At 47.9% G+C, this 13,754-nt stretch overlaps 1 protein-coding gene and 1 pseudogene across 1 annotated transcript; one reads left to right on the top strand and one right to left on the bottom strand.

The window, feature by feature from the left end:
• Window positions 1-5,742: 5,742 nt before the first annotated feature.
• LOC120648632 (expansin-A31-like) lies at window positions 5,743-6,991 on the bottom strand. Its single transcript, XM_039925353.1, has 2 exons — window positions 6,762-6,991; window positions 5,743-6,659 (listed from the first exon to the last, which is right to left on the bottom strand). Exons 1-2 carry the CDS (start codon window positions 6,880-6,882, stop codon window positions 6,028-6,030), a joined length of 753 nt encoding a protein of 250 aa, XP_039781287.1. The 5' UTR covers window positions 6,883-6,991; the 3' UTR covers window positions 5,743-6,027.
• A 4,751-nt stretch (window positions 6,992-11,742) lies between these two features.
• On the top strand, window positions 11,743-12,809 carry LOC120647877 (annotated as a pseudogene).
• Window positions 12,810-13,754: the final 945 nt, after the last annotated feature.

Below are 13,754 nucleotides of genomic sequence, written 5' to 3'. Positions count from 1 at the left end.
TTGGTTTACTGGTGCATTGTGCTCTGATTCCTCTTGTTCGTGTAGGGTTGATCCGGCTGGTATGATGACTGCAACATACAAGCTTTCTCGCTATAGACGCATGAACGATCTGGGGATGTAAATTTGGCGAAAAACCCCTGCACCTTTAGTGAAATCAATCCGCAGTCTATGGATGCAATTTTACAAAAAAAAAAGCCCCCAATCTTTGTGAATGTCTACAAAAGACTACCTGAACTTCAACGAAATCGACACGCACTCTATTGATGGCAACTTTATAAAAAAAACCCTGGTCCTTGGCGAAACCAATCTGCACTCGACCATCATCAAATTCACAGAAAACCCCCTAGCGTTTTGCGAAACCAACCTCCTTAATGTGTATCTGTGACAGGTTTAATCACCTCGCACATTTACACACTGCATATACCACAATATTGACACCTATAATGACTGCCACATACAAACTTTCTCGCTACGAACGCATGGACGATCCGTAGGCATATTTCAACAGTCTACACCTCACATACATACATTTAACAACCCAAATCAAATTTGATCGAGCCAGCAATAAAACTTTATAACCACACATATATATCCGTGACGGGCCTCTCGGGGGCGCCAACGGCGCAGCATTTTTCTAGTAGAACACTATAGCTTAGTGCTTACATGTTCTGTAAATTCGACAATAGTAATTAATTGTGATGCCGGTTTTTATGGCTCATTATATACACGCTTCCCTTTCCATCTTGATTTCGCTTGTCTTTTAATTAAACCATTTTGCCTCTCAGGCTCTCAGCTTCCATCAATTCAGCTAGATAAACGGGAAACGATGTGTAGTAGCAGAGAACAAACTGTTCTCCGATCCCTGTGTGAAATAAGTTTTAGTGAACAGTATGGAAGGATCAAGATGCCAAAGAGAGGTGTAGCGAAAATGGCCTCTCATGCCATATTTCAATATAATATTTTGGCGATTGATGACACACACAATACTTGGACTAATATGATTGTTAAGATAAACATTCCCAGGCTTTTAGGTTCAAGTGATGACAAAGAGAAGATAGGCGTAGCTAGACCCGAAGGGCCGCCCCTACGGGTTAAACCGACGTAGGGCAAAATGAACTCACCGGTGCAATCACAGAGAAGGTCTGCGGGCTAGGGTTTTACACCGGATTAACCGACGTTGAAGAAAATGTATACGTCGGTGCATTGGCAGATGAAGACCGATGAAATTACATACACCGGTTGAACCGACGATGCATCGGTCAATTGCATCGGTTCAGTTGTCCAGAGAGGTGGTTTTTGGAGGAACGTGAAGAAGTTACACTCACCGGTTAAACCGACGCTAATATTACATACACCGGTTGATTACATCGGTTAAACCGGCGATACACCGGTTAATTGCTAACGGCTAGTTTTTCAAGTGGCAGTTTACATACACCGGTTGAACCGATGATGGCTTTTGGGGTACGTCGGATTAACCGGCGTTAAGCACATTTCTGGCAGCTTTTCTCCAACGGCTATATTTGCTTGTGCTGCCTATATATACCCCCAAGGCCGGGTCATTTGGAAGTGCTGGAGTTCAAGGAAGTATACAAGAGCTAAAGATCATCTCCAACCATCATAGAGCTTCATTGTACATCATATAGGCTTAAGCACACTTGTGAGAGTGCTTAGTGCTTGTTTAGGCTTAGTTCTTGAGAGAACTAGCTTGAGAGAAAGCCTTGCTGCGGCAAGCACCTTGTGTGCTCGTCGTGTGACCCTCCGACTTGGTGTGGAGTGGCAACGACACTTTGTGCGGGGAAGGAGGCCCCTACTTGGTGTTAAAGTTCCAAGATAGTGAAGACGGTGCCGTGGTGACGCTTCGAGATAGACTGTGGCGGTGACCTCGTCTTTGTGACTTGGCGTCACTTAGCCTTTGCTTGTCGGGAGCCTTGGAGGCGTGGCAAGACGGTGATCAAGCGAAGAGACTCGGCATCACACTTGTTCTTTGTGAGCAAGTGGCCGTGGACGTAGGGAGGGACTTTGGTGTCCTAACCGAACCACGTTAAATCGTGTGTCTTGGTGTCTTCACGGGAGTTTGCATATTCTCTCCCTTACCGCTTTACTTACCACATTACGTTTTCCGCATTTACTCTTTCTTGCTTACCTTTACTTTCCTAGTTAGTTTGATTAGGATTGGTTATAGGTTGCAAGTCTTTTGGGGTGAGTAGAGGGTAGCATAGATAAACCTTAGTCATAACTAACATGTGTAGGACGTGTTAGGTTTATCTTATGCAATTAGATTGAGCCCTAGGTTAAAAAGCGATTAGCGACCCTATTCACCCCCTCCCCCTCTAGGGTCGGACACCCCGGTGATCCTTACAAGAGGTCTGTGAATTAGGCTTCTACAAATTTTTCTTGCAGAAATTAAACCCTATGCATAAGCCTAATCATTCCGTATGCATAAACCTTAGCATGTGGATTATTCTATTCGTTCCAAAGTTTTATACCCTAGTTCTGGCAGTATAGCATGGCTATTCTAGCAATCGAAATTGTGTAAATAAAATAAAGGGTTAGAACACCATTTTTTTCTTGAGGTATCACAGAGCCGGCACTCTCCCTAGTTCTCGCTGGAGCACCCACACATAGGTATCACTCCCCCTTTCTCCACTCCACTTATGAATCAAGTACTCTAGTGGATATCCATTCTACAACTGCATATCGGTGATCGGCGAATTCCAAACCGAGTACAGTACAACCTGGAGAGGTCACCAGGAACACCACCACCAAGCTGTGTCTAGGTGTGTCTAGGTGATGCCGATCACCAAGACTAACAACAGATACTTGACGTGGCCTGCGCATGACCAAGAGAAAAATAAAGTTGGATGCACACTTGCTACTCCCTAAGTACTAATGATGTTCTTAATTTTTAATTAAGAACTTTGCAAATCACTCTAGCGCTTCACTTGCTCTTGACTCCCAAATGTGAGTGTGAAACTTTTCTGGTGCCAAGAGAGCTTCCTTGGAGCTAGCCTCACTCAAAACTAGTCACTGCGCCCTTTACGCAGCATTGACCGATTGATTTGGTCAGGTAAAAATAGAATCACCGTTCCAATCGGTGAACACTTTCTGCATTGACAGTACGGTTTGGCACAGTATTAACGGTCACTGATAGATGGCCGAATGTTTCGGTCAGTCGTTCTACGCGATCACCAAACCGTACTGTGAGTCTAGAGACATCTGCAGTTTCCTAAGCACCCGCTGGCTAGTTCGGTCAATGCAAAACCAGTGAGCAACGAATCTATCGGTCATTTCAGGAGGTTTTGCACACACACCACAATACCACCGACTAATTCGGTCTTGATCAACTCACTGGCCACCGAATCAATCTATCATTCTAGAAAGTTCAGCCAGTAATACAGTATGACTGACTGATTCGGTTGTTACACTCTCATTGAGCAACGCACTATATTGTCATTCCAGTAGCGTACGAGCCAGTGACCACCTATTGATTCGGTGACCCCACATCTCCGCGACCAAATGAATCGGTCTGTTGAATTTGTGACTCCTGAGTTAAAAAAAACTCATTCAATTAAATTTCTTTGAGTTTATAACCCGTCTCTAAGGGCAAATACAACAGTGCAGACATGAGCTGTCTTTTTGTCACAAACAGACAGCTGATCAGACAGCTTGTACAATAAGTTGTTTGCAAATTGATTAATTCAGATTTTGACACACAAATTTATGGTGATCTAGTGCACAGTTGATCTATGTAGTCATTTTATTGCATAGAATGCACAATACATTTAAATAATTCGTTGTTTGTTTATACGCTTTGTTTGTTTGGCATTTGCTAGGCCAATTCATCCGTGTAGCAGGCAAGCAAAGCCCAAATCATCCGTGTAAGGAGTAAGGAATGAGGGATTGATAGGAAGTATTAAAGCATGGAAGAAAATCTTTACAAAATACTAGCCGCAACGATTGATGCTCAGTCTCTATTCGTACCCAGGCTCGAGTCAAGGCAGGCCAGGGGCCTTGACTCGCGGCGAGGCACGGACAGAACGAGCTAGCACGCGTGCGGCCGGCACGGCGAGGACGGCCAAAGGGGGAAACGGGCTAGAGAGGCCGACGGGGGCCGGCGAGCGCGCGCAGGGGATGGCCTGGGGCGAGGCGACGCTCACCAGAGGCGTGAACAGGAGGACGACGCGGCAAGGAGGCGGCATGGCGAGCAGAGGCGGAGCCGGTGGGAGAGCTCCGCCGGGAGGCCTGCACGGCAAGGGAAACGATGAGATTAGCGCCAGAACGGGTCGAGGGAGGCGAGGGGAAGCTGGGGCTGCGAGGAATCGAAGGGAAACTCACCAGAGGTGGCGAATCGAAGGTGGCCGGAGCTGAAGAAATTTTTGTGGGTAAAAGGCGCGGCGCCAAAACGACCCCCCCCCCCCCCCCCCGCCGCAACGCGCCCTACAACGGAGGTCTTCGTTGCCGCTTCGCCTGGGAGCACCAGGGTTTGAAATTTCGGCGAAATTTTTCGTTTCCGCTCGGTACCGGGAAAATTATTTCGGTATTTTCGGAAAATTTCGTTTTGAAAATTCAAAAAAATTCGTCCGAAATTCACCGAAATTTCGGAACGGAATACGAAATGGTTAACCCTAGGGAGCACACGCTCGAGCCGTAGACGGAAACGATGGGTGGGCAGTAACTGCTGCTCTTTGTGGTGTGGGGTGGGGTGGGGTGGGGGGCGGTTGCAAAAAAAATGCTGCATGTCTACGACTCTCCACAGCCCCTTGTATTTGCCCTAAGCCTCTCATAGCGTTATCTTAGGTACCTAGTACTAGATGATTTTCACAAGCATGCATCACGCCTATATGTAGGCTTATGTAGGTCAAGCTACTGCACCTTGCCCTCTTTATAGTACGACCAAAGACGACCAAAGGAAAAAAAATCCTAAACTATTCTAAGTGCCTCTCTGAACGCCAAATAAAACTTAGAACTAGCTTATCCTTAATCTTTGCGTATATATTTTGCACCAATACAGTGAAAACCCCAATGATGGGGTCAAGAATACCATGAAAGTCCATCATTGCAAAAACTTAAGATTACTGCTGCAAAACATGCAAAACACACGTTAGTAGAAACATGTAAGAGTAAAGAATAAAGTGATTAAGCACATACTATACGCAAGAAATCACAAGACATGGCAAAAGGATATGAAATAAGTACAAGCCCATGTCAAACACGCTATCTGGCAATATACACAAATGCATGCATAAAAGTAGACATGATGCATGAGAGTAGCACATCATAATAAAGATCAAAAAGCTTAACTATCAAAAGTTCCTCTTGACTCACATCTCTCCACTCTCTCCCCCTTTGGTATCAAAAGTAGACATGATGCATGAGAGTACGTAGCACCTTATTTGATTATCAGGTTGTGCCGTTGTGCTGCATGCATGTTTGCAAATTGGGGAAGGAACAACCAACTCTATGCTCTGTGCTAGGGAGCGCCGCGAAGCAGCAGCCATATATAGTGTCGGAGCCGTCACCGTGCTAGGGCCGGGCCCAAAGCCAAAACAGTACCCACACAGGAAAATAATAAAACTAATTTATGGCTGCTTTGATATTCGTGCAAATTTCATGGAAGGAACCACCAGAGCAAAACTTATAAGATAAAACCATCTCTAGCTAGATTAAGCATCTCTCTCCATTACCAATAATAATACCTTTTATATTTTTGGTATCCAATGTTGTAGCAGATTACTGAATGTGGTGGAGGGAGAAATCTGTCATGCATAATTGTATAGAACTAATAATAACGTGCTATGGATTATCTTGGAGTAGGGATAGATTGTTTCCTGCACCTTGCCTATGAAGCAATTGTAAAGTATTCAGATACGAGTAAGTCTACTTATGGTTATCTAAAAGAACAACTGCAACCTATCTAGGCGCTCTCGAGAAACATAGGATCGTAGAAACTGTGGTAGCACAGACTCTTATAAGAAACGTGCATAGCAGAAACTTTTTGCGTTGAATTGGTTTACGGTCGATGGATCATCAGTAGTCGAAATTCTTGTATGTGTTGAAGGTCATGCCGAACTGCCACCCTCCTGGCACGACGTTGAGGAACTGAATGTACTGCCCGCCGGTGCTGGTCACGGCGAAGCTGAGCCCCTGGCCGACGAGCCCGGAGAGCGCCTGCCAGTTGGCTCCCCAGTTCCTGGTCATCTGGATCCACCCCGTGTTGCCGCCCTTGATCCAGGCTGCGCCCACGGAGCCGCTGCCGGCGAGGTTCTGGATGTTGACGAGCAGGAAGTAGTTGGACCCGGTGATGACGAAGCGCACGCCGCCGTTGCGCAAGCACTTGATCTGCTGGTACAGGACCGGGATGATGCCGGCCTGTAAGATGCCGATGTTCTTCCACGCCGGCTGCGCCATGGCGAAGTGAGGGCTCCCCGGGCCGCACCAGCCGCCGTTGGGCAGCGTGTAGTTTGGCGGGCAGAGGTTGGTGGCCGAGACAGTGACGCTGTTGCCGGGCTTGCAGTACTGGCCGCCCGGACGTGACCCGTCGCAGAGGACGAGGTAGCACTGCCCGCACGACACGCCGTCGTTGAACAGCGTCTCGCTCAGCGCCGCGTTGTTGATGCCGTACCCGGCGTTGTACAGGTTACCGTACCCACACGCGCCGCCTGTACGTATATATCGTTACAAACAGGCACATTCATCAGCGACGCTATCAGTAATGTTTTTTTTAAAACTAGTGTATGAGTATTAGTAGTAAGCTTAATTACCCATGGTGCCGGAGCCGTCGGGTCCGCCGTAGAACGTGGCGGTGCCCTGAGACCAGTCAGCGGCGGCGAGCGCGAAGCACGCCGCGAGCGCTGCGCACAACAAGATCAGGGACTTGGCCATATAAATGGACGCCGAGCGATCGATGCAGAGGTCGGTGTGGCTGCGTGAAGAGAACGAGATGGAAATGGGAGCGGAGAGGGAATGGATCGGAGGAGGCAAGCTAGCTTATTATATTAGTTATTACTACTGTTCTTGAGCTTGTGGGATGAGATCGATGGCTGGCGTCGTGGAGTCCAGTGCTTAAATAGGGATAGATCGGACGAGGCGCGGAGGCTAAACGAAGGTAACGCAGCATTGTAGCAAGGCTCGCGCGTAGGTACAGCATGCTTGGAGAAGCCGCTATCGATCGTGCTGACCTGTACGTTACGTTAAATAGTTTCAGTGGGAGTTTCATGAACACAGATATCTAGACTGAGAATTAGATAATCGTACCAGATGAGTTTCATGGTGATGAAACTCTCCTCACATACTATGAAATTATATCTTTTTCTCTTCTTGCTATATCAGCAAAATTGATGGTATTTAATGTTATGAAACTCTCCTTAAAACCCCATTGAGACTAGCCTAACAATTATGCTAGGATCGGGCCGGGGATCGTACACAGCTCGTTTGTTAGGGCTTAAACAAGAGGAGCCGGCCTCGAGATTGAGAGTTTGGCTTCGGGATCCAGCTACTGAAGTACTAGCTAGTATACTAGGATGGTTGTACGTACGAGCTTGCTTGTCAGCGTCCGTCTCGTTTGGGGGAACACGTGACGTTTGACGTGTTGTGCGTGCATCGCTAATTACCTACTGATCTTGACTCAACAAATTGTAACAGTTGGAAACTTGAACACTACTTAAAAAACGATTCGTAGCAACATCCCAATTTTTTAACGAGTGGGCCAAAATATAACCTATTGCTACAAATAAAGCGGTATTATTGTTGCTTTAACCTGCCCCTGAAAATGCATTTCTACAGCGAGTGACGCCATAATCCGCCCCTACAAATGGCCCCTATTTGTAGGGGCAGGGTCACCAGCCCCTAAAAAACATTTCTAGGGGCATTTCCAAAGGTTAGTGATAGCCTCACCCATCCCAAAAATGCATTTCTAGGGGCGGGTGATGGCATAGCTCGTCTGATCCCTACAAATGGTCCTACATAAATAAATTCATAACTTTTTCATATAATCTCGATGAAGTCAAACTTTATATCAAAATTGTAGAGAATGACAAGATATAAAACTTTCTAGTTGATAACTTTTTTACTTAAGGTCATTTAATGGTCTAAAAAATTAATATAAGTTCTCTAATAGATATAACTATATAGTATCTCATATAACTCAAGTCATATTTTGAGGTTGCCATAATCTTAACCTTTATATATACTGAAATATATGTGACAATTTTTTTTTCATTCAATAGTTCACAATAATCATAGTGTAGAAGATTCACTTTTTTTAATTTGTTTTGCTATATGTAAAAATTTAAATGATATTTCGGATAAAATAGGAAAATATTTTTAGGGGCAAAACGGATTTGTGGGGCGGGTGATGGCGTCACCTACCCCTACAAATCAAATTTTGATTTAATATAAAAGAATAGCATATTTCATAAAGTCACAAGTTACTGTGTAGTGTGGTGGTGAGAAAGAAACATGCAAGGTTTGAGGTAGCCGATTTGAATCCTAGGTGATGCAAGTGTGCATATTTTGTCAAAAAAATTATAGCTTGATACTACAGGGCTAGTGATGGTGGATGGTTGACTAGAATATTTATTTCTTTTTTATTTTGCAATTTTTTGAATTTTTTTTACCTGAACATGGATTTGCAGGGGCCGTTAATGGTATAAACCGTCCCTAAAATTGATTGATTTGCATGGGTGAATTTTTTATTTTCTGGATATGGATTTGTAGCTTGATTTTTATGGACGGGCGTGTTACTCGCTCCTAATTCTCACAGCTAAAAATACTATTTTAGAGACGAGAATTAGGACGAATACTGCAACCACCCTCAAAAATATGATTTTACCCTCCTCTGAAAAAATACCTTTTGTATTAGTGATCACCGGTCCCAACAAGCATGTCAGTGGGGGCGAACCATCGAGTAGGCGAGACGACCAACATCCATTGGTTGAGGTCGGTGGTGGTAATGGTAGTGAGGAGGCGGCGGCGTAGAGACTTCCGGAAACAAAACGGGGGTGGATCAGGAATTGTGAAATACGTAAACTAGTAGATGGTTTAAACACATTATGCAGATGAATGTTCCTATTTGTTTGAGCTTCTAGATATTTTTGGATTTACTAGCTTTTGGGTTGTCCAAAACTCATATGCCACCAAAAGTCAGAAACTGGAAAGGTCATATGACATGATGCTTTTTGTTTCTAGCTTTTGAAAGCATTTGAATTTTGAGAGCATTCAGAGGATAAATTGGGGAAAGTAGCTCGGGTTGTTCCTTTCTGTAGAAAGTAGCTAGGGTTCTAGACAATTCATCATCATGTCCCTCTCCAATCGCTCCAGAAAATTACATACTACGGTCGAACACGAATGGGCTTGGCCCAACACAAGCATCGCATGGTTCAGCTTGTTATCGTTGGGCTTTCAAAGTCCTACCCCCCCCCCCCCCCACACTACTCCAAAACAAAGATGTTTTCCACAGAAAAATTGATCTCCAGTGTCATTGAATGATACTCTCTCCGTTCTAAAATAATTGCAATTTTAGAGTTCAAATTTTGTCCCATAAAAAATACAAACTTTGACCCACTTACTACAAAAGACAATATAATTTTCGAAAGATTCTCACAAAAGATAATTAACATCTTATCCACTCCTCATAAAAGACAAAGAGTATTTTGGTAATTTTACACAGCATTGGCTTGCATGCTCGGTTCTAGAATTACATTTATTTTGAGACAGATGGAGTACTCATTACCACGGGGACAATGGGCATGGACTAGCCCGTGACGCCTGCCCCTCCATTGATGGAGTCCCAAGCCAAATATCTGGAAACTTATGATGAATTTCGGAGAGATGTTTTGAGATAACACTTGATGTAAAACTCTTGATTTTAATAGGATTCTTGTTACATACCGAAGAAAAACTCGAACGAGAGTTAACTATGAGAGAGAGAGAGAGGAATGCGGACTTGGGTTCTACGTCTCTCATCTTTACAGCCACTCAAATGTGCAGATTTTTTTTTAAAAAAAATTAAATGTGCAGCTTTAGAAATCAGAGATTTGTGACACGTTGCAGAGAGAAGGAGCGCTGTCAGATTGAATACTAACCTATACTAGTAGTATAGTATAGAACGGAGAGAGGGGGGGACACGGAAGTCAAGGCCCATCCCACCACAGTGTACGGAAATGGACGCACACTTTTCTTTTAATTGATCAAGATGCACATATGTATAGAAAAAGTTAAATTCATAGTGATGCACATTATAAAATAAATAAATTTATAGTGTTGCACATTCTAAAAAATAAGTTCATAGTGTGCACAGATGTTTTGCATACAAAAATTAATAATGCACTGAAGAATGTGCATGCTCGTATAGTTCAACATGTTGAACTGTTGCATTCAAAATATAGGTAATGAAATATTTCTTTTGAGAAAGAAGTAATGAAATAAATTAAGAGATAGTGGAACACGGATACACATATTCACTCTATTCGGCCGGCTGTGGTGGGTGGCTGGTGTTGATTTGGTGTGAGAGAAAAGTACCGCTGGCTGGTTGGTGACAAGTTAGCCAGAGTGATTTAGTGCACATAAAAGGTAAATAATGCACTAAAGAATGTGCATGCTTATATTTTTTATCAACATGTTGAACTGTGCATTCAAAATATAGGTAATAAAATAAATTAAGAGATAGAGGGATATGGATACACATATTTTTTTGCACATTAAAACTAATAATGCACTAAATAATGTGCATGCTCGTATTGTTCAATATATTGAACTGGGCATTCAAAATATAGGTAATAAGATAAATTAAGAGATAATGGCATGCGGATACACGTACTATGCAATAAAAGGATATGCATGCCCATATTGTTCAACTTGTTGAAGTTCGCATTCAAAATACTTCCTTTCACTGCCTCGTGTGGTGTGTAGCGTAGATTATAGTCACAAAGATTCGGAGTCGATGGAGTCGAGAATAGGATCGAGGAACGAGATACAGTCCTTATAAGAGGCTTTTACAAGGCGGAAACGAAAACGACCCGCGCTTTCGAGATGGGTCGGTGTTTTCGAGTCGAGAAACGGTACCCTCGGCCCCGAATCCTGTGACTATGGCGGAGACTAGATGGTTACCCACTCCATTCATGGCATGCGTGCAGCAAATCAGTAATCCTGTTTTTCTCGCACGGATCCCCATATATTATGGGGCACTGAACCCCAGTTGATTTAGCGAGAGACCGAGAGTGCATGCCTTGTTCTGTGAAGATGCTGTTTCACGATAATCGAATTGGATCAAAAGGGATTATACTAGTATTTGATTATCAGGTTGGGCTGCATGTTTGCAAATTGGGGGAAGGATCAACTAACTTTATGATCTCTGCAGTTGTTCATCAGCGCACCGCCGGGCGCGGAGCAAAATTGAGTCCGTCATGGACGATCGATGCACGACGCTTGCGTTATGCCCCAGAGCCCATTTAGCTCTGTGCCTCTGTCCCCATACGCGGTTCGTGCGTGCCAGTGGCAGTCTGCCGCCTGCCCTGTGGTCGGTGCGCGCGCAGCCGCCACCTCGCAGCGCCGACGCCACGTGCCGGCCCGCGCGCCGCACACGTCGCCCGCCTTCTCCCCTACCGCTCCCTCCCATCCAGCTCGCTCGCCGCCATAAACCCGCCGGCATCCACCGCCACCAACCACGAGTCAGAGCTCGCGCGCACTCGCACTGACGACTCTTCCCGCACCCAGCAGCTAGCTAGTGAAGCATCAGATCCCAGGATGAGCAAGGAGGAGCGGCGGAAGAGACAGCCGGCGAATCCCGACGGCCAAGGCCAGGACCGACCGGGCGGCGGCGGCGGCGGCGCCGTCCTCTACGGCGACGTGTTCGCCGTGGAGGGCGAGCTGGCGAGGACGCCGGTCGCGCCGCAGGACCCGGCCACGATGCAGGCCGCCGAGAGCGCGGTGCTTGGGCGGGCGCCCAGGGGCGGGGCCGCCGCCGCCATGCAGTCCGCGGCCCGGCGCAACGAGCGCCTCGGCGTGGTGGCGCGCGACGACGGCGACGCCGCCGAGTGCGGCGTCGCCGTCACCGAGGCGCGCGTGCCGGGCGCCCGCGTCGTCACGGAGTTCGTCGCCGACCAGGTGGGTGCTATCATGTTAGCCGTGCACCGTGTTCGTGATGCCAAGCTGTGACCTGAGCCCGCGCGCTGACTCTGCGCTCGTGCCCATGCGTACACATGTAATGCAGCCTGTCGGGCAGTACATCGAGGCGGCGGAGGATGACGGCGCCGCAGCAGAAGCAGACGAGCTCGGAGGCGGCGGAGCGGTGAGGGACGGGACGAAGATCACGATCGGCGAGGCGCTGGAGGCGACGGCGTTCTCGGCGGACGACCAGCCCGTGGAGCCGAGCGACGCGGCGGCGATCGCGGCGGCGGAGGCGCGGGCTAGCGGGGCGGACGACGAGGCCCGGCCGGACGGGCCGCTCGCCGCGCGGGCGCGGGCGCGGACGCCAACGCCGTGGCGCGGCGCGAGGAGGACAGGGCCACGCTGCGCGACGTCCTCGCGGTACGCCACGCGTCCACCCTGCCTTGGTGGTCACGTGGCGGGCGGAGAGTATAGCAGCCGGGCACGTGCATGCGTCTCGTGTGTATACTTGCTTGCAGTTTGCACCTTGTGTTTGTGACGAGGTGCCCACGTACAGGACGCGACGTCGAGGCTGGGCGAGGACAAGGAGGTGGAGCGGGAGGACGCGGCGCGGGTGGTGGGCGCCGAGGTGCGCGGCGGCGCGGCCCGGCGGGGTGGGCGCGTCCATCGCCGCCGCCGCGCGGCTCAACCGCGGCCGGCAGTAGCCTCGCACCGACGACGGCATCTCCCAACGTCTCCGTGCGCCACTCAGCTGTGACTAGTTGGCATTGGCCCGCTATGTATGGCTTGTACACAGTATACACCCACGCTCTCTCGCAACAATAACTTGTTAACAAGTTGAATCAACCTGCTTTATTAAAGTCCCCAACTCGAAACGATGGGGATGGGCCAGCGAAAGGCACCCGGCGGGGGGAACCCGACCGGCGATCACATGGCGCACGGGGGCCAACGATCACGGCCGGGCGCTGGCGGCGGTCAGGTCACGCCGCGACGCCAACCGGCCGGCCTGCTGCGGGCGCCCGAGCCGGCGATCGATATCGTTCCTGCTGGCCGCCGGGGCGGCCAGATCGAGGAGTCGAGTTCGAGTTGGTTGGCGGCCAGCGGCAGGTGCATACGTGGCCTGGCCTCCCCGTCCGTACCCGTGCGTGCGGCGGTGCGGTGCGGGGGACCCGCGGCCGGGGCCGAACGGTGAGCAGAGCAGGGGATCGGAAAAGCGCGCGGGGGTGCACGGGTCCCGCCGGCCGCGGCCACGGTGCCAAAAGGGCTCCACCAAACCTACCCGATCTGTTTCATCATGTGATGCGAGGGATCGTAGTACCGCTTGCAGTAACGGGTTTTCTCCTTTTCCGTTGCCTCCTCACTGTACTTGACGGCCAATGCCTTCCTTGAGTCCTTCCATGGGAAACACGTACGAGCACATCCTATATCCGGCTACGCGCAGGCAAGGCATTAGCAAGGTTCTTGTCACTAATACGAGTTTCCAATTTTTGAACAATAATGTGTATATTATAAGTATATAATATATTCAATTTATTTTAATTGTAGACCGGTTTGGCAAATCTAGATATATATCTGTTGTGAAACGTTATCGGCGGTTGATCCTCTCGACTCTCTGGCTCTCCAACATAGCTTAAAACTCAATCTTGAAA

The sequence above is a fragment of the Panicum virgatum genome, chromosome 9K (genome assembly GCF_016808335.1).
Source record: "Panicum virgatum strain AP13 chromosome 9K, P.virgatum_v5, whole genome shotgun sequence".
NCBI classification, from domain to species: domain Eukaryota; kingdom Viridiplantae; phylum Streptophyta; class Magnoliopsida; order Poales; family Poaceae; genus Panicum; species Panicum virgatum.
Note: the sequence above shows the minus strand (reverse complement) of the source record. Positions and strands in the feature narration are given on the sequence as shown.

Coding starts and splice junctions, on each gene's coding strand:
- LOC120648632 (XM_039925353.1), bottom strand. CDS start 6,882: ATGGCCAAGTCCCTGATCTTGTTGTGCGCAGCGCTCGCGGCGTGCTTC. Junction 6,660..6,761: donor CGACGGCTCCGGCACCATGG/GTAATTAAGCTT, acceptor ATATACGTACAG/GCGGCGCGTGTGGGTACGGT.